Source organism: Orcinus orca, chromosome 4 (assembly GCF_937001465.1).
Source record: "Orcinus orca chromosome 4, mOrcOrc1.1, whole genome shotgun sequence".
NCBI classification, from domain to species: Eukaryota; Metazoa; Chordata; class Mammalia; order Artiodactyla; family Delphinidae; genus Orcinus; species Orcinus orca.
In genome coordinates this window covers 22,146,187-22,165,377 of record NC_064562.1, presented here as the reverse complement: position 1 = coordinate 22,165,377, position 19,191 = coordinate 22,146,187, and the positions used below count along the sequence as shown (strand labels likewise).

Below are 19,191 nucleotides of genomic sequence, written 5' to 3'. Positions count from 1 at the left end.
TCTCCATCTACTCTGTCTCTGGGGCGGTCTGCCCCTGCCCCAGGCTCCGGGTTTCCCCTTGTCATGGCAGCAGATACAGTCCCTTCCTCTCCACACCACCCAGCCCGCAGAGGTGATAGAGCTGCATCCCAGCGTTCCCAGTATTCCAAGTCTGGAGCCCCTCCCCTGGCACATCTGACACCAGATGCTTATCCCTCGTGGTGACTGTGAGTGGGAATGGAAGGCACAGATTAGAGCTGAAAACCCAGAAAAGCAGAGAACCTTTTCCCCAAAGCAGAGTCTTGATGCTGTGGGCGGAAGGGAGTGGGTGCGGGTGGGGGGTGGGGGAGGGGGAGGGGAGAAGGGGGAGGGCGGGGCGGGGGCGGAGGGGAGCCAACCGATACCTGTCCACTCAGCTCAGACACGATTCACAGAGTGACGGGGAGAACTGCAGCTGTTCACCTAGTGTGTCCACAGCCCAGCATGTAGTAGGCACTCAACAAATGCTCCTGGCCTCCTGCTTGGCAACTGAAAGAGGAGGGGCAGAGGGGAGAAGCTTCAAGGGTTGCCCTGCGTGGGGCCGGGCGGCGGATGGGCACTGGCTGGAGAAAGGGCACAGGTCAGGGAGGAGGCGGCAGTCCCGCCTTATGGGAACAGTGGGCAGGCATCCAGAAGGGACAACCAGCAGTTGTTCGACGACAGTCGGGTCTGCAGCTTGGGGACTGCGTGGCGGGGTGTTTGTCCAGGAGTCTCAGGAACGGAGCCAGCTCAGATGCGGGGTAGGTGGGTGTGCCGACGAGAGGCGTCGGGAAACCCGAGGGTCTCCGAGCTGGGAAAGGCAGAGCCGCGAGGGCGCCCTTCCTTCACCGCCCCTTCCTTGACTCGGCCACCCAGACATCGTGGACATCAAGCCGGCCAACATGGAGGACCTGACGGAGGTGATCACCGCGTCCGAGTTCCACCCGCACCACTGTAACCTCTTCGTCTACAGCAGCAGCAAGGGCTCCCTGCGCCTCTGCGACATGCGTGCGGCCGCCCTGTGCGACAAGCACTCCAAACGTAAGTGCGCATGCCCGGCGGGGCATGTCTGGGTCTGCACTTGTTGGAGCTGCAGTCCCCCGTCCACGAGCCCCAGGGCTCCTCCAGCGGAGCCCTGGGAACAGCCCCTCTCTGTGTGCCGAGCCTTCTCCTGAGGGCTGAGGTGTCAGCACTCAGGGTGGCGAGGGCAGATCTCCCTCTCTGGGTGGAGCGAGGGCCAGCAGGGCACACACAGCCATCCAGGCAGGCAGGCTGTACCTGCCATGCTCCAGGCACTATTCTTGACACGGGTGCAGCAGGAACCAATGGGCAGACAATAAACTCCTAACTAGGTGATGTGATGTCCAGAGTGGTGAGTGGTGTAAACAGCCGCCAGAAAAGCAGAGTATAGGGAGGGTCACGTCAGTGCCACTGACTGAGGAGGTTACAGAGGAACAGCCTCTCTGAGGTGCTGAAGAAGTGCGCCATGCAGATCTCTGGGGGAAGAATCTTCTAGAAGGGGGACACTGCAGGGGGCAAGGCTCCAAGATGGGAAGGCACCAGTGTGGCCAGATGATGATGTCTGTATAATGGAATATTTAAAATACTGACTTAGGAGGTTTTTAATGACGTGAGGGAATGATGTTTAAAGATTCCATGGGGGAGAAAAGCAAGGCAATGACTACTTCACTGAAAGAATGGAAACAGAAAAGCATGGGAAGAAATACTTCCAGAAATTGTCCCTGAGTGTGTGTGCAGGAAGGATGGAATTTAGGGAGAATAGAGATGGTTTTGTGTCCGCCCACGCTGCTTGAATGACATTCTTCGTGGGCTGTATGTGAGAGTCAGAGCCCCTCTTGGCTTCTGTAACTGTGTTAGCTGGTTCCCTGGGGTCTGAACAAGCAGCCACCCACCAGGGCGGCCACCACTCATACATTTCCCCAGCCCAGGCACGCAAGCATAGATTCCAGGCACGTCCTCATCATACGCCCGGTGGTGTGGAGCTGCATGTGAATCAGCCCACAAAGTCAAGTGCAAGAGCTGTAACTTTATTTTGATGACTCAACTCCATTGAATTTCTCGTCCCCTCTCCTGGGGCTGTGATGAGCATTAATTAACTATAGGGCCACGGAGGAGTCTGCCTCTCGAGAAGTTCCAGAAGGCTTTGGCACGGCCAAGGTATGAAGGGAGGGACATCGCGCCTTTTGACTACCAGGGGCTTTTTCAGTGGCTGGTGACACTGAGGCCAGGAAATTTTTGCATAAATGCAAAAATTATGCTTTTGGCATAAATGTTCCTAGATGAAGTTGGCCTTTAATTTTCTTTGCCTACACTCTTTGCCCAGTTTTATTAAGAAGATTGTTCTCTTGTAAAATGAGCTGGCTGATTTCTCTTTTTTCCCTAGAATATTTAGTATAATATGTCAGCTCCTTGAAGTCTTAGTAAAACTCAAGTGTAAATCTTTTTTGATTATTGGTTTATATAGGTTTTCTATGAGAGTTAATTTGCATCAAAAATGTATTTTAAATTTTTCTAGAATTTTCTTTTCATTCTCAAACTCAATACTTTGCACTTTCTCATTAATGCCAGTGACAGGATTGTTCATCAGTCTTTGTACAATACATTGCAGCTTCTGTTTTCCTTCCTTCATTTAATTTGCCATAAGTTGTGAGTAGAGGAGATATCTGCCCTGCTGTCTGCTTTCTCCAGATCGCGTTTGTTCTTAGCCCTCGTCTGGCAAGCAGACGATTGCCAGTTAGGTAGTTATTTTTAATCAGAACAAATGGTTGTTATTGGAGCCAGGTCTCTTTATAAGGAGACTTGGAGGTTAGGACCCATTCTTTGCATCTCACTTCTATATATTTACTTAGTTACTACTCAGAACTCAGGGGATGGCTGATAGAGACACCCCCAGAGATGAATGGTCACAGCATCATTTTCTCAACAGATAAGACCGTGATTTTCTGTTCTCTGAAGGAAGGGCGTCCCGGATCACAAGTGGATCACGTGTTGACTTCTGCCGTTGGGCAGATGAGGAAACCGAGGTCAGAGAAATGCAGTGGCTTCCCCAGGCTCCTCCCCGTCAAGGGCAGAGCCAGGAAGCATGGGCTGCTGCTACCCAGCCCACAGCTTGCTGTCTTTCTCCAAAGCAGTAGAAATCTGGGTCTTTTGTCTGCTAGTCATTATGACAGGGTAACCATGGAAACGACTGTGCTTGAATCCTCAAAATAGACAGTTATTTCTGCTTTTCACAGCACAGAGTCTGCCAAAAGGAAGGGCTGTGCCGAAGCACGAAGATTCCCTAGAATAGGTGGTAATGACAATTGCTCCCCCTGGTGGAACCCCTATTCTATGACAGCCCGATGCTGGTTGAAGCAGGAACCGCAGTTAACATTGGTCAAGGGCTTGCTACATACCAGGTGCTGCTCGAAGTTTACATCTCATTAAGTTCTGAGAGCTACCCTATGATGGAGGTACTCGATTATTCATTTTATAGATGAGGAAACCGAGTGTATTGGTTTCTTCTGGCTGCTGTAACAAACAGTGGCTGAAAACAACACAGATATATTCTTTTACAGTTCTAGAGCGCAGAGGTCTAAAATTTAGGTGTCGCCAGGCCTGCATTCCTTCTGGAGGCTTTGGGGGAGAATCCGTTTCCTTGTCTTTTCCAGCTTCTAGAGGTCACCCACGATCCTTTTCCATCTTCAAAATGCATCACTCCAACCCCTGCTTCCATCATGCCATCTCTTCTTCTGCCTTTGACCTTCCTCCTTCTCTCTTATGATTACAGAGGGCCCACCTGGAGAATCCAGGATAATCTCTGCAGCTCGAGACCCTTAACTTAACATCTGCAAAGTCTTATCATGTGAGGTAGCATGTACAGGTTCTAGGGATGAGGATGCGGCCGTCTTTGGGGGCCATTATCGTTTATCACAGAGGCACAGAGAGGTTAAGACATTTCCCTAAGGTCACACAGCTAGGTGGAACCAGGATAGAGGCTCCAGTAGTCTCATGCCTATCAGCCTGTGTTCTTTCTCACTTAATCTTCACAGAAGCCTTGAGAACAAAGAACTCTTATGGAAACTGTGGATGAACCAGTTTCATTTAAAGGGTCTGGGTGGGGTAGACTCCCAGGACTCATCCCTGGTAATGGATCTGGGATAGAAAGACCAGACCTAGCCCCCCTCTGTTGGAGAGGCTCCAGATATCTGGGGGCAGAGCCAGGGTAAAGCCCCCAACAGAGGGCACAGCCAGGGCCTTGTAGCTGGATCCTGAGGCCCGTGTGGCAGGAGCAGAGTCGGGGGAGGTGGGGGTGAGGTTAGAGGCGCACGGAGAGAGGAGGCTCCATGTGTGGAGAGCAGAGGGTCCACATGCAGAGGACTTTACAGACCATGGCGGGGGCTCTGGGTTTACTCTGAAAGGACAGGAGCCACAGGGGGCTTTGCCTGGCTGTGTTTTAATAGGAGCCCGCTGGCTGCTGAGAGGAGGGTGGAAGTGGGGGCCAGCTGGGAGATTAGCCCAGTAACCCAGATGAAGGATGCTGACGCCCCGAGCGGCCTGGGTGCGGTGAGTGGAGGGGGTCGGGTCGTGCATCCGCACGGAAGGTCAGCTTTGCCCACGGACTGAATGGAGAATGGAGAGTGAGAGAGGGTGAGGGGTGGCCGCAGGCTTTGTGCAGAGAGAGGGCGCCTGGCTTTATGGAGCAAGCAGACTGGTAAGTAAATGGGAGCGTGACAGCGGGCAAGTCTCTGAAGGCTGTGCGGCTGCTCTGATGTGGTCAGCTTTAAATTAAGGTGGTCGGAGGAGGCATCTCTGCACCTTGAAGAATGAAAGAGTGAACCTGGGACGAGAGGCGGCAGAGGGAAGGGGGTGAGGGACGTGCCGCGAGAGGGGCTTGGCTGCAGTGGGGTGAAGGGACAGCGGGGGACCACAGTTGGGGTGGACGTTATTTTGTCCAACGGGGTCCATCACACGGTGCTGAGCAGGGGACAGTTATAAGCAGAGAGTTCATTGTGCCCACCGCCTTAGAGTGACTGCCTGTCCTGGCCCGGCTGCACGGCCTCAGCCTTCCCGGTGGCAGGGTGGCAGGGGCGGGAAGGTGGCCTCGCAGGAGGCACCTCCTCCAACAGTGGCATCGTGCGGGAGCGACAGGTACCCTGTGATCCACAACCCCACTGCTTCTCCCTCTGCTGCAGGGACCACCTCCCTACCGCAGCTCCTCCTGGAGCCCAAGGTGGGAAGGTGGGACTAGGCTGGATACGTGTGCTCGTCATTCAAGTGGAGGTTCTCGTATGATATCAGAGCCGAGGAGGGACCCGTTGCCAGGGCAGCCAGGAGGAAGGACTGGGCAGGACCCGTCTGCTCCTTCAGGCCCGTCTCCTCCTGTGCTCTCCACCTCCGCAGACTGCAGCCCCACTTCCGTATGTCCGTGTTTCTCTCCAGGGTTTCACTGCCCTGCGCCATTGTCCCAGAGCGTATGGCTCAAGCCAGGGCAGTTCTTCCATCAGCCCTGAACCTCCCTTCATCCCAGCCCCATCTGATCAATTCTGCCTGCTCAGTTTACCCCCCACTTCCCGACCCATGCCCAGAGAAGACCACCCACATGCTGACAATGAGGAGTGGCACAAAGCTGGTGCCACTGAGAGGGACACAGAGCAAAAGCCACGGGCTCCCAGAGGCCACTTCTAGCAGATACAGGTTTCACTGCTGTGCCTAGATATATAAGTGGCATCGTACCAGGTGGGGAAAGAAATATGTCAGGAAAGGCACGGAGAAGAGGCCACATGGGCAGGCAGCACCAGAAGGTTCTGTCCACTCTGTGAGCAAGGCTGGGCTCTGAGCCTGGCTCCAGGCTGGGCAGGGATGCCGAGATGACTGATGACAAAGGCAGAACCCCCTGCCCCAAGAGCTCACAGCGCCATGAGGTGACCAGGCATCCTCACTGATGCCATACAAGAGGGCACCCCGGGGCTGTGAGGGCAGCAAGGGTGAGCATTTCATTTCTTTGGAGAACATCTGGACAAGCTGCACAGAGAACAGGATGTTTGAGTTGGGGTTCTGAAGGATGTACAGGAGTTGGTGAGAAAGACAGAGGCTAAAAATGGGAAAGGAAATTTCAGGGAGAGAAAACAATGTGAAAAATAACTATAAAAACAGTTAGGCAGTTTTATTGAACAGCTACTCAAGTCCGTCACTGGGCCAGGTGCTTCTAGGTGTTACCTCTGAAGGTCTAACCATGCTTGTCCTCCAGGTGAGGAAACTTGGGCTCAGAGAGGTTAAGGGGTTTGCCTGAGGTCACCCAGAGCTTGGCTCTGCCCTGCTGCCTGGTATATGGCCGGGCAAGGGTTAGGATAAGGCGAGCGAGATGCCTAAGTCACAACATTGAAGGAGGCGTTCATTTAAGGCGACCCCAGAGTGACTTGTTCCGTGTGGTGCCCTAGGGGTCTTGCTTGCCTCACCCTGTTCGAGGCCCTGGGAATTTGGGTATGTGAAGCTGGAGCAGCAGGGCCGGTTGGGGCCCAGTTAGGAAGGAGCTTGGCTGCTACATGTGGAATCTTGAACCTTGATCCTGCAGGCACTGGGAACCATGGAGGGCTTTAAGCAGAAGAGGGACACATCAGAGTTGTGTGCAAGGCTGGAGAGGAAGGCTGGCCCGCACCTCAGGCTTCACTTCTGTTTCCTTGGATCACGGGTGATTCAGAACCTCCCCAGGGTCCCTTCACTTCACTTAGGAGAGGGTGGCGGGAAGGGGGCTCCTCACCCTTCCCCCGTGTGTGACAGCGGAGACACCCAGAGAGGAGGATGCCATTGTCAGGGAACCAACTAGGGCCACGAGAGCCTTAATTACGCAAAGTTATTTTTTTTAAAAAAAGATCGGACAGAGATTTCTGCTGTTTCGGAGCCCTCCAACTACAAAATAATTAGGGCAGGCGAGAGAGGTGGTATAGAGCCCACCACGAGTGACAGGGGCTCTGGGATGCAATTCTTTGAACTCTTGGCAGCAATAATTACTGTGAGATGTCCTTAGTGATTCCGTCAATTAGAAGGGAGACCCTCTTATCTCTTATTAATGGCCTGGGGACGTGCAGGTTGTGTCTGGGGGGAGGAGGAGGGATTGATACGGAAGATTCTGCAGTCTTTTGACAAAAAATACTTGTATCGAAAATTTCATAGAAATATTTGACAAGAAAACGAAGAACTTCTAGGTGTAACTTTTTTCAGGCTTGTCAATATCCTTCCCGCGAATCTTTTTCAGTTCTGGTGCTTTTGTGCTTAAAGAAACCATCAGAAGTGCCCAAGTACAGCCAGAACTGAGACTGCAGTGGGCCGTTTGGTGCTTCTGTTTTCAACTATGGATTAGGTCATCCTCTCAGCCCTTGACCTTTGTGGTTTCCTGCTCCTTAAAGCTAGCAGAAGACGCAGCCCCTGGCTCTGTGACATGCGGTGCAGATGCTCCTCTGTGATTTTGGTCCCCATCTGCCTACCGAAACCCCACAAAGCGTGCCAGGAGCCCTGCAGGGTGCAGGGCGGAGGGAGCTGGACCAGCCCTAGTGGTTTGGGTGGAGGCTGGAGGAATCCACTGAGGCAGGCGAGGGGTACAAAGTCGGGGTGCAAGAGACAGACCCCGCTTTATGCTTTTATATCTTACCTTCTGTCTGACGCCTAGCAGCAGAGATGCTAATCCAGTCGAGAGAGAGTTCCTGCCATGTACCAGGGGAAGTGCTGGGGGCTACCCAGATCCCTGAAGAGAGTTTGAGGTGCATCTTCTTTCAAACCTTCTGCCCCATTTCTCCCAAGTATTAGGTCTCTACCCCTGTTCATTTAAAGACAATGCAGAATCTCAGTGCTTTAGTTTAAGTAAGAAATCAAGGATTGCATTTGTCTTTATTCCGGGCGTCTGAGAGAAGAGGGAAATGGCATTGATTTAAACTTTTTGGCTTAACAAAGAAAACTTACGAATGTTTATTCCTGCAAAAATAAAGGTGTCAGTGTACCAGGGCACAAAACACGATTATGTGAGATGACCGATCAGAATGCAGAGGTTTTAGGGGCTAACGGTGACCCACAAGGAGGTCTCCTCCCCACTGCAGGGAGGGGAATCCTGGAGAAAACCAAATCTTGCCATGCCCTTCCGTTCTCCGAGCCCTTCTGTGGCTCCCTAGTGCCTACAGGATGACGCCCTTCCCATGGCTTACAGCCCCTCGCTCTCGCCTTTCTTAGCCTACGTGGCCTTCAGCTCATCCCTGTCTCAGGGCCTTTGCACATGCTATGACTTCTGCCTGGAGTTCTACTCCCTGGTATCTCACTTCATTCACGTCTCTGCTCAGATGTGCTCTCCCATAGAGGCCCTGTCTATCCAAATCACCAGCCCCCATGTCTCTCTGTCTCCTCACTTACTTTATCTTTCTTCCACCATGGCCCAACGGTATTGCATGTCACTGAGTTTTACTGTCTGACTCTGGGAGGAGATTGTGGGCTCCAGGAGAATGGGGGTGTTGCTCACTGAAGCATTCCAGGGCCTCAAACAGTGCCTGGCTATGGTGGGCGCTCAGTATGGACTGGTTAACTGAGAGGATGAGTGAATGCATGTAGGCATGACCACATGAGAGCATCCGATCGGCATGAAATGTTTCCAGCCACCCTGCAGAGGGGAGCTGGGCAGGAGTTGTATCTCTGGGAAAGGCAGGAGCAGTGTCTACCTTGGACAAGAAGAAGAACGGGTTCCCAGATTGGGGGTGAGGGGCTGGGACAGATCTGGGAAGTGGGATATGGGACTTTCCCACATAAGAGGGGCCAGCAGGAAGGGCACTCCTGTGAGCCTCTGGGGACATGTGATCAGCTCTCTGCTTCCCTGTTTTAAGCCTGGAGCCTCGAGACAAGCAGGCAGGGCAGCCACTCAGCCGGTGCCCATGGGGACAGCTGGACAGGTTGTCAAATGTTTAAAAGTCCTTCCAGACTGGCTGTAGATGGCTGCCAAACCCCCACCCCATCCTCTTCCCTGACCCCCAGGCCCATCCATGGCCCAGGTCCTAAGTGGTCAGCAGGGACCCTAATTTCCATCCTGCTGCAGCACCAGGGCCACTGTAGGATCTGACTGTCCAGTGAGGTGGGCAAACTACTGGGACAGCCAGCAACAGACATGGAACTTAGAAGAGCTTGTCCTGCTGCATGGGGACCTCCTTGTGTCAGGAAGCCCTGGCTATGGGGGACAGCAGGGAAGGGATGCTGCTGGGGGAGCCGCTCACTGCCCACTGTGGGATCTCTGGTAAAGGCAGCAAGCTATTGCCTTCAGGGGTCAGGTAAGCAACTTCCTGTGTGGAGCAGCTGGTCTAAAATAATAGGAGGTGGGTGGCAGGCAGCAAACGGGACTCAGCCTGCATCCGTGGTGGCGAAGTTTGATTTTGCTACAACCCGCACGGCAGACAAACACAACATACCTATGAGTGGAGCTCAGCCATGTGTGCCCAGTGCACCATGAACAGAGGCCCCAGAGCCAGTTAGAACCACAGGCGGTGCCCAACCTAGTCCAGGACGTGGTCCAGCACCTTCGAGGATGCCCGGACACCTCACAGTCCTGGCATTTGGCATCACCAGCAGGAGGCAGCAGAGAGCAGCACATTGAGTACAGCTCTGGGTTCAAATCCCTCCTCCACCACTTTTTCCAGCTCTGAGGCCATCCATGCCTCAGTTTTCTTGGCTATAAAATGGGAATATTAGTGGTACCGACATGATATTTTTATTGTGGAGTTAGATAAGGTAACACACGGGAAAGGCTCAGCACAGAATCTGACTTAGAGTAAATGCTCAATAAACACTGTTCCAAGAGCTGGTTCTTCCCTCTTTGGAGGATCCATCTGGGCCTGGGCCTGACCTGTATTTAGTTATAAGTTTGATGAATGAATAAATGACCTACCACATGAGCCCAGATTGGAAATGGAGTTGTCTGTTGTTTGGACCCCATGGGTGGGAGCGGCCCAGTGACGGTGGTTGTTTTTGTCTCCGCAGTATTTGAAGAGCCCGAGGACCCCAGTAACCGCTCTTTCTTCTCGGAAATTATTTCCTCTGTGTCGGACGTGAAGTTCAGCCACAGCGGCCGGTACATGCTCACCCGCGATTACCTCACAGTCAAGGTCTGGGACCTGAACATGGAGGCGCGGCCCATAGAGACCTACCAGGTGGGCACTGATGCCTGGAAAACCTCGCAGCCCCTCTGCGGGTGGGAGACCCGCTGCCGCCTTCCCTGTGCTGAGAATTCACACTGAGGGGCTTTTCCAGCTGTAGGGTGGCTTTCATGAGCCCATTTTGCAGGTGGAGACACTGAGGCTTGAGAAATCAGCTCATCCCACATAGCTCAGCCAAGGACAGGAGAACTTGCTCAGCCCCGCCTCACGGGAAGCTGTGTGTCATGTGCTGGCTGGCTCCTGCCCCGAGGCAGGGCTGTGACTAGGTCTGCAGTCCAAGGTCCAGGGGACAAAGATGAGCATCAGGCCAGGCTCAGTTTGAGGGTGCAGACGATGGCTTTCCTCCCCTGGAGCTGGCGTCTGCAGTCCTACCATTAACGCAGGCTAAGCATTGCCCTCTCCCAGGGAGCATCCTTAGCTAGTGATACAGTGGTGAAATGGGAGCGTGGTACATTTCTAAATCCTCAGTGCAGGCTTTTACAGCCAGGCATACAGGATGAAGCATGGGACACCTTCCTGGAAAGTTGTTTATTATTTTTCTGTTATGATTCATCCATATATATTAGGGAATAGAAAACAAAATTCATGTGATGTTAAAATTTGGCGGAAATATGGGACTGTTTTAAGGCTGCGCCAGTTATGTCTTTAGCTGGGGCAGTCTGGGAAGCTTCTTGAAGGAGGTGACATTTGTGCTGGACCTTGTAGGATGAGTAGGATTTGGTTGTACAGATGTGAGTGGGAAAACAGTACACCCCCCCCCCGCAGAAAACCCAGCCAAACCCTCATAGTGTCACCAAGTATTGGGTGCACACAGAGTGCCACATATATTTTTCTCCTCTATTCCTTACTGGCCCTGTGAATGGGGTGATATCAGCCCCACTCGACAGGAAGGGAACCTGGGATACTGAGAGCTTAGGATATGGGGAGCTGCCTTACAGTTGGGCAGTGACAGCTTCAGGGCCCAAACGGGAGCTGCACAGCGCCCTTCCCTGTCTTCCTTTCCTGCCAAGGACTGGGGGAGGGCTGTGTCCTGGGAGGCGGAGGGCCCCCACGGGGAAGGGGCACAGAGCTCAGAGGGGAAGACGGGGTACTCAGAGCCTGACCTGGGACACGTGTGCTTCTGGCATCTCCACACCCACAGGGACGTCTGGGGCGGCTCCGGTGCCCTTGCCCCGTCCCTCAGCTTCCTCGGGATGACGGATTCGTGAAAGGGCCCCTTTGTTAGCCACTTGTGTTCACTGCAGGCCTCCAGCTCCCACTGCACTTCCCAGGAAGGGGTCAGCCCCTCCTCTACCCTTGGGAATGGGAGGGGTCAGAGACTGGGGCGGGAATGACTTAACCCCTGCTCAGGCCTGTGGGACTAACTGTTCCGGCACCTTCCCAGAGCATGCCCTTCCCAGAGCCTGCCCAGGGACATGACTGTGTCCAGCCCTCTGAGGCCCCTCAGCCTTTCGTGTCCCTGGTGTCAGCAAAAGCCCCCAGACCCTGAAGCTAGGTGCAGTGTTCAATGTGAGCATTTTGTGGGGAGAGGGTCCAGAGCCTTCAGATCCCCAAAGCACGTGAGGACCCAATAAAGTGGGAGAATCACTGCTCTGGAGGACCAGGTCCAAAGCTGGGTGCTTGGCTTCTGGCCCAGCTGACCTATTGATTCTAAAATAGTAATCTTTATGTAAAACCAACATAACTAACATTTTTTAGCTGTTAGATGCTAGAAATTGTGTAAAACAGAATTGTGTTTGGCTGACTTGCAGTACTGAATAGATAGGGGCTTTTCTCCCTTCACAGGAAGCCTGGAGTATCCTAGAATACTTAGTGGCTTTGTGACCTGCCCAGTGTCCCAGTAGCCACTTCTGTGATTTAGTTCACTATTGTTTGAGTGTTGGTTTTCTACCTTCATGTTTGATACCTCATGGTGGCAAAATGGCTGCCACAACTCCAGGAACTATGTTGACCATCCATTCAGGAAAGGAAGAAGTGTGAAAGGCTGTGCTGTTTGGATCTGTGGTATGTTTTATTATGAACACAAAAATTTTCCCAGAACACTCCTGAGAAGACCTCTTACAACTCATTGGCTAGAACAGGCCCATGACCAGGCTGGAAAAATTAGTAGGTTTACAGCCTCTGTGGTTGAAGAAGACAGGGAGAAAAGGGTAGGGATGGGTGTTAAGTGAGCCTTAGCATGTGCTTCATTGACATAAGACCTTGGCACGCTTTTCCTCTTCTAAGCCTCCCAGCTGTCCTGGACGGTGGGGACAGTGTTCTCTCTATCCCATTTTATTTGGAGAAAATTGAGTTAAATGGCATATCTGTGGTGGTAGAGTAGCAAGCAGCCGACCTTAGATTGGTCTTTCTTACTCCATAGTCAACACCCTTCCTCACCCTGCCACCAGAGGGCAGGAGGCACTCAGTATGCGGGAGAGAACAGCACGTGTGTTTGGACGAGTGCATCAGTGAGGCTGCGTTGAGTGCAACGAGCACACACAAACGTGCCAACCTGGAGGGGTGAACACGAGCATCTTAACAATCTGTGTCCAGAAATGACCTCAGGCACCGTTTATCCCTATTCATCTTAGTCGTACACATACTGGGCTGGTGCTTTGTGCCCCACTAGACCCTGGGCTCAGAAGAAGGGAGGAGCCGTGACCTCACCCTCAAGGGTCCCAGATGACAGGAACACAGTGAACCTGAACCTGCTGTGGCCATGGGCTAGGAGACCTCTAGCCACAGACACACACCACATGAGAGCCGCTGAGGGCTTTTGAGGAAGCAGAGTGGAGAAAGGGAAACAGCTGGGGGAGGGCCCTGCTATTTCTTCAGACAGGTGGCCCACCTGGGGAGCCCAGCCCCACCATCTCCAGTTGCCTCTAACCCCACTCATTTATTTTTAAAAAATGTATTGAGGTCCTGTGATGTGCCAGGCCCTGTGCACCCCACTGGGAAATTGTTAGGGAACAAGACAAGTAAGTCCTGCCTAGAGGGGCATCCGTTTCAGCAGGGAAGATGACCAGAAACCTAGCAAATAGGTGAAATAATCACAAGCTTCCAAAAGAGTGACAAACCAGGGGCTGAGGCAGAGAAAATAGGGATGCTGAAGCCTAGGGGAAATAAGGGCAGGAGGCCTCTACAGGGAGGGTGTTCCCAGAGGAGGGAAGAGCAAGTGCAAAGGTCCTGAGGCAGGAACATGGTTAGTGCGCTCAAGAAATGCTGAGGAGAGACTTCCCTGGAGGTCCAGTGGTTAAGACTGCGCTTCCAATGCAGGGGGCACTGGTTCAATCCCTGGTCAGGGAACTAAGATCCCACATGCCGCACGGCATGGCCAAAAAAAAGAAATGGTGAGGAGCCAGCTGGAGCAGAGTGAACATATGGGAGAGAAGAGGAGCCTGAGGTCAGAGAGGTGACCGGGGGGACTTGTGTGCACCGGAGGGTTTTGAGCAGAGGCATGACGTGATTCAGCTTGGTTTCAAAGGGATCCCTCTGCTGCCTGTAAGATAAACCAGGGCTGGGGATTGGGGTGTAGGCAGACACAGGGAGAGTAGCCAGAAGTCGTTTGCAATAAGCTGGGTGGTGGTGCTTGGAGCAGGGTGGCAACGTAGGACAGATGTGGTGAGAAGGGACTGGGCTCCGGATTGCTTTGGATCCTGGACAGGCTGAGTGTGGGTATGAGAGACAAGACGTGTGTGGAAGCATGCTGTCACCTGTGGCCTTTGTACCTTTGTCCAGAAAGGATGGGGGACGGTAGAGGGACCAGGGTTCACCAGCCTCGAGGGGTCTGGACGGTCCAGTGTGGGCTTTGGGGAGAGAGGTCCTGGCTGGAGAGAAACATCTGGGTGATGTCAGCATATGGACAGAATTTAAAACAGTAGTGCGGGGAGTTCCCTGGTAGTCCAGTGGTTAGGACTCAGCACTTTCACTGCCAAGGGTCCGAGTTCAATCCCTCACTGGGGAACTAAGATCCCATAAGCTGTGAGGCAGGGCCCAAAAATAAAAATAAAGCAGGAATGCAGGTTGAGTGGGAAGAGAAGGGCAGTGGAGCAAGCTTCGCGGGCAGGGCGGGCAGGGAGCCCTCTCTGGGGAGGGGCATGCCATCCGAGGCCTGAGGAAGTCCTGTGTTAAGAACCTTCCAGGCTGCGGGGTCAATATAAACACACGCTAAGTCACGGCAGGAGCCTCAGGTGTACTTGATGCTCTGAGGACTCAGAGAGAGAAGTTCAGCCTGGGGGAATCCAGGGAGGCTGCCAGAGGAGGAGACCTCCTCTAAAGATGGCTTTTTAAAGATGAATAAGAGGTTCCCCGACGGAAAAGGATAAAAAACCCCTTTTTCTTCCACACCCCTCCCTGCACTTGACCCTTGGTTTGTGGCCAATGTCACTGCCCAGCAGGAGTTGGACACTTCTTTCTCTCCATCCCTCCATAGTTAATCGGGGTCGCAAACACCTCCCTGGTGCTTTGCCCCATGGTCGTTGCCCTGAACCCTCATGCGCTTCTCCAGCAGGGGGAATCTCATGACCTGCTTTTCAGACGGGAAACCTGAGGCTCATAGCAGCTAAGTGACTCCCCTGGGTCACAAAGGGGCAGAGCCGGGAGTTCAGCCTTCATGTTACCCATTTACTTGCCCCTTCCGCCACCCAGAGGGCAGGGCCCTGTCCCCGAAGAGAGCTGGCACCCAGGAGGCCCTGTGGTTATAGAGCTTGTGGGATGGGGCTACAGTCAGATGGACGCAGGTCATGGGGCATCAGCCTCTCTCCTGTGGTGTCTGGTAACCCTGGGAGAGGATCCTGGCCTTCCACTTGTACGCTGTGTGACTTTGGGCCAGTTACTTAACCTCTGAGCTTCAGTGCCTCATCTATAAAACAGGACAGGTGGCGTCTGCCGAGATCATGCTTGAGAGGCCTATGTGAATTCTCCTTCCCCTTTTCTCCATGATGGTCGCCAATGTGCTCACGGTGACCACTTGTCCTCAGAGGACATGACCCTATACCAAATAGTCACTTACATTTGATCCTGGAATAGCCCATGAGGTGAGTGCTCTTATCACTTTAAGGATGAATAAACCAAGGCTCAGAGAGGGTGAGGTCACTGTCCAGGGTCACACAGCCAGGGAGGAGCAAAGCCAGGATTTGGTCCCCTCTCTGGCCACAGCTCAGGGGTCGGCTGTGTGCCAGGCTATGGACCCTTCCCGATGAGCAGGGCTGAGCTGGGAATGCCGTCCAGACCCCAGAGGGCACAGGCCTGCTCAGTGAGACCCTCCTCGTGGAGGGGGGCCAGGACTGTCGGGGTGCCCCCCTCGGCTCACCCCGTCCCCTTCTCTCACCAGGTCCACGATTACCTTCGGAGCAAGCTCTGTTCCCTGTATGAGAACGACTGCATTTTTGACAAGTTCGAATGCGCCTGGAATGGGAGCGACAGGTAACCTCAGACCTTGGACCCCACCCACCTAACTAGGGACCTTCCACTCTGCAGGGCCGGCTGGTGACCTGGGCGGGATGTGTCAGGGGGACTAACTGTTATCAAGCCTGAGGAATCAAGGTGTTCCAAGGAGGCCCAGTCTTTCTTGTAGCAGGTTCGAGCTCTCAGCTCTCAGATTCAAGGGCAGAAAGGAAACTTCGTGTTCTGAAACTATACCTAACCTCCATGTGGAGCCCTGTTCTCCTGAGTGGTAGTGGAAACATCTTTAGTCAATTCCGGGTCCCTCACCGTGCAGCCCCTTCCCCAGGTTGTCAGGACTGAGGGCTGTTCAGGTGCTAGAGCCCCGAGGTGGGGAGGGCTTTAGCCAGCGGTCTACCCCTGCCTCCACCCTCCTCCGGCCATCGTGGTTGTAGCTTCAGGCCCATTGGGCTCCGGGGAGCATGGCAGAGGTGCTGCACCTTTTGCGGCTGGGGGCTTCCACAGGTGCAGCCGCCTCTCACAGCCCCACCCACCTGGGAAATGGCTCTGAGCCTGACCTGAGTTCCTGCTTCCCCATCACCTGGCTCAGCCCAGGGCGAGTGTGGACAGGGAAGGCCCAGGGCAGGGACCCAGGTGACCAGACCTTGCAGGGCTGAAAAGCACTCTGGCCAGGATATCGGCCTGTCGCCCGTCACACTTCACAAGCGGAGCGGGTTTGGCGAGGGAGAAGGCGCGGAGTGAGAGCCAGCAGCCTTCGACTCAGGTGCCATCCCGGGGCGCGTCCGTCCACGTGGACCCCGTCAGTCCTGCGTGTCTGGCCAGGAGCAGGCTGGGCTGTCCCCGAGTTCTGAGTGTGGCTGGCACTGCCATGGTCGTGTGAGAGCTTCTGTGCTACCACCCTGTGTGGCTGTGAGCACAGACCCACCGGGACCGCCAGGGAAGATGGGTGGGGACCCAAGGGGGGTCGAGCTGCTGTGTCCAGGAGTGGAGGATCCCCTAGAGCTTCTGCCAGCATCCTGGGGCTCAGGAGTCTCCAAGTGGACAGTGCTCTCAGAGGGACCAGTATGGTGGGCACAGGGGGTCCGCTGAAGGACACTTAGAAAGCCAGGTGGAGGCCCTGGCCTGAGACTGGGCTGATGCAGCGGCGTCAGAGGGGACCCACGGCACTCCCTCCAGGGGCCTGCCCCCAGGCTGACACACTGGGGCTTCCCCAGGGATTACCGGCAGTAGGTCTGGGGCTGGGGAGTCTATTAGAATCTGAGAAGACAGCAAAAAGGGGATTCCAGTACTACCGCGTGTGTGTCTGTCTGTCTGTCTGCCTGTCTTTCTGTCTTTATGTGTTGGGCTCCCAGTGGTTGTGACCACTGCCCGCCTTTCCTTCACATTACCACCAGGGGGCGTCCATGAACGGGCATGCTGGGCTTCCAGAGACTGGAGCCGCCTTCTCTTCCTGGCTTTCGGGTGCCCAGCCTGGAGCTGCTGTCCTGTCTCTCACTGCCATGCACTTTACATGCCAGCCACCCCAGCCCTGGTAGTCCCTGCACCTTCCTTCACAACCCGCTCTACTCCCACCCCCTGGAACCCTGACCACACTGCACCTGGCTCACTCCTGCTGTCACCTCACTTTACTGACTCAACTCAAGGCCACCTCCTCCAGGAAGCCCTCAGGGTCCTCTGCATCTTGACACCCCCAGCCTCCTGGGTTTTCCTTCTGTGTCTTTGCATTTATTACATGTTTTCATCTTGCCTCTGTTTGCCTTCCCCACTGGTTGAGGTGTCCTTGGGAGTGGGACTGTAGCTCAGCCCATCCTGAGCCCCTCACTTGGGGCCTCAGGTGTGTCCAGTCAGTGGTTGTTGACCTTCTGGAAGGCATAGGGGTATGCCACCTCCTTCCACTTCAACACAAGCATCCCGTGAGCCCAGCAAGCCCCATAGAGGAGGATCCCAAGGTAAATAAAGCTTGGTCCCAGCCTTCCAGGAGCTCAGAGGCAAAGGGGAGAATCAAGTGCTGCCCTCCAGGGTCCCCACCCTTGAAAACCAAAACAAACCTTCTGAATCCCTCAGCTCAGCGTTTTCTGTCCTTCCCATGTTAATGGGAAGCTTCCAGCATGCCAGTCGTATAGGTAGCAGGACAGAGCGGGTGGACATCTGATAACCCTCACAGCGCCCCTTACCCAACTCTAGCAAGACTTAGATGGGCAGCCTGGGGGCGAGGAAAGGGCAGCGGTTTTAGGGTCAGACACCCTCGATTTCCAGACCGTGCTCCACCACTCCCCAACTGCATGCTTCAATAAGCCACCTGACTTCTCTGAGTCTGCTCACCTGGAAAGTAGTTCTAAGAAATCAGGACTTTCAAGGGCTGCTTTGAGGATAAGACGCTGTATGTGAAACTCCTGGCAAGGCCATGGCTCCATATTGGCAGCGGATGGTCCGATGATTTGCACACACCGGTCTGTTGTTTGTCTTGTCTGAAAGAACCCTGCAGAGCCACCGAGACCCACCTCAAATGCCACCTCTTCTAGGAAGCTCCCCTTGATCTGTTCTGCCTGGGAAGAAGGTATTTGTGTCAACCAAGTATCTTCCAGTTGCAGGAATCAGATAAGCCTAAGCTTGTTCTGAGAAGTTCCAGCAAGGCTACCCCAGGGCTTATGCTGTACCTTTGGGGCCATCTCCTCTCTGTCCACTCCCATCTCTGAGCCTCCCTGCTTCTTCCTAAACACTAGCCTCATCCTTTCCTACTACAGATGGCTCCCCCTTGCTATTCGGGATGGTGACCCCAAATAGTCCCCCTTCCATTGTCCTCCCAGCCCACAATCACCCTTCTAGGTATATGGAAAATTCTCGTGGAAGGATCTGATTGGCTTTGTTTGGGTCACATGCTCACTTTTGAGCCAATCAGCATGGACATGATTTAGTGCATGCCACAGTTGGCCAGCAGGGGGCAGTAGAGCACCATGATTGTCACACTCTCCAGAACCACAGAGATGGGGCAGGAGCCTTTCCCCAGTGGAAAGAAGAGAGCCTGGGGACAAGGGCAGCCAGGACCTGTTAAAAGAACCTTCTAGAATGTTAGAGAACACCTAAGAATGGGAGCAATGGGCCATTCTGTCCCAGTGTGGTTTGCAGGGTGCTGGGACCTGGTGTTCCGAGGTGAGAGAGACCCCTCCCTGCAGGTGTGGTGGGGCTCCCTCCCCTCCCCCAGAGGTGTCAGCTGGATCCCGCAGCCAAATGGAAGGAGGATTAGCAGCTGTGTGGGTTACAAGTAACTTTAATGATCTCACTCTCCCTTCCCCTGATGGCTCAGGAGAAGGATGGGTGTTGTGTGAAAGCACCCACTGGGTTCTGTGAACTGTTCCCTAGAGAAATGGGTGGCGGGAGGGCTGCCTTCTCTCTTCTCTCGCCCCTGCCAGCAGGGAGGGAGGGGGCGAGGCCCCCCTGGTCGGGCCCCTTGGCACGCAGATTCCTTCTCTGGGAATCCGTCACCTACCCTCTCCTTCTGCTTCCCTAGTCTTGGGCTCCCAGTCAGACAGGTGGGTGGGGCTTCAGGCCACACGGATGGTTAGAATTCAGAAATACCTGTTGGCATTTAATACATAACAGGAGGTGGGATTTACTGAGCTCAGCACTG

General features: G+C 54.0%; 1 protein-coding gene across 3 annotated transcripts in view; it reads left to right on the top strand.

The window, feature by feature from the left end:
• Positions 1–19,191, top strand: part of PPP2R2C (protein phosphatase 2 regulatory subunit Bgamma) — a 138,546-nt gene that overhangs the window by 112,219 nt on the left and 7,136 nt on the right. For all 3 annotated transcript variants that reach the window (XM_004263578.4, XM_033402221.2, XM_049708829.1), the window contains exons 6-8: positions 874–1,038; positions 10,003–10,172; positions 15,493–15,584. In XM_004263578.4, coding sequence (XP_004263626.1) covers positions 874–1,038; positions 10,003–10,172; positions 15,493–15,584 — 427 coding nt within the window. The remainder of the gene's footprint in view (positions 1–873; positions 1,039–10,002; positions 10,173–15,492; positions 15,585–19,191) is intronic.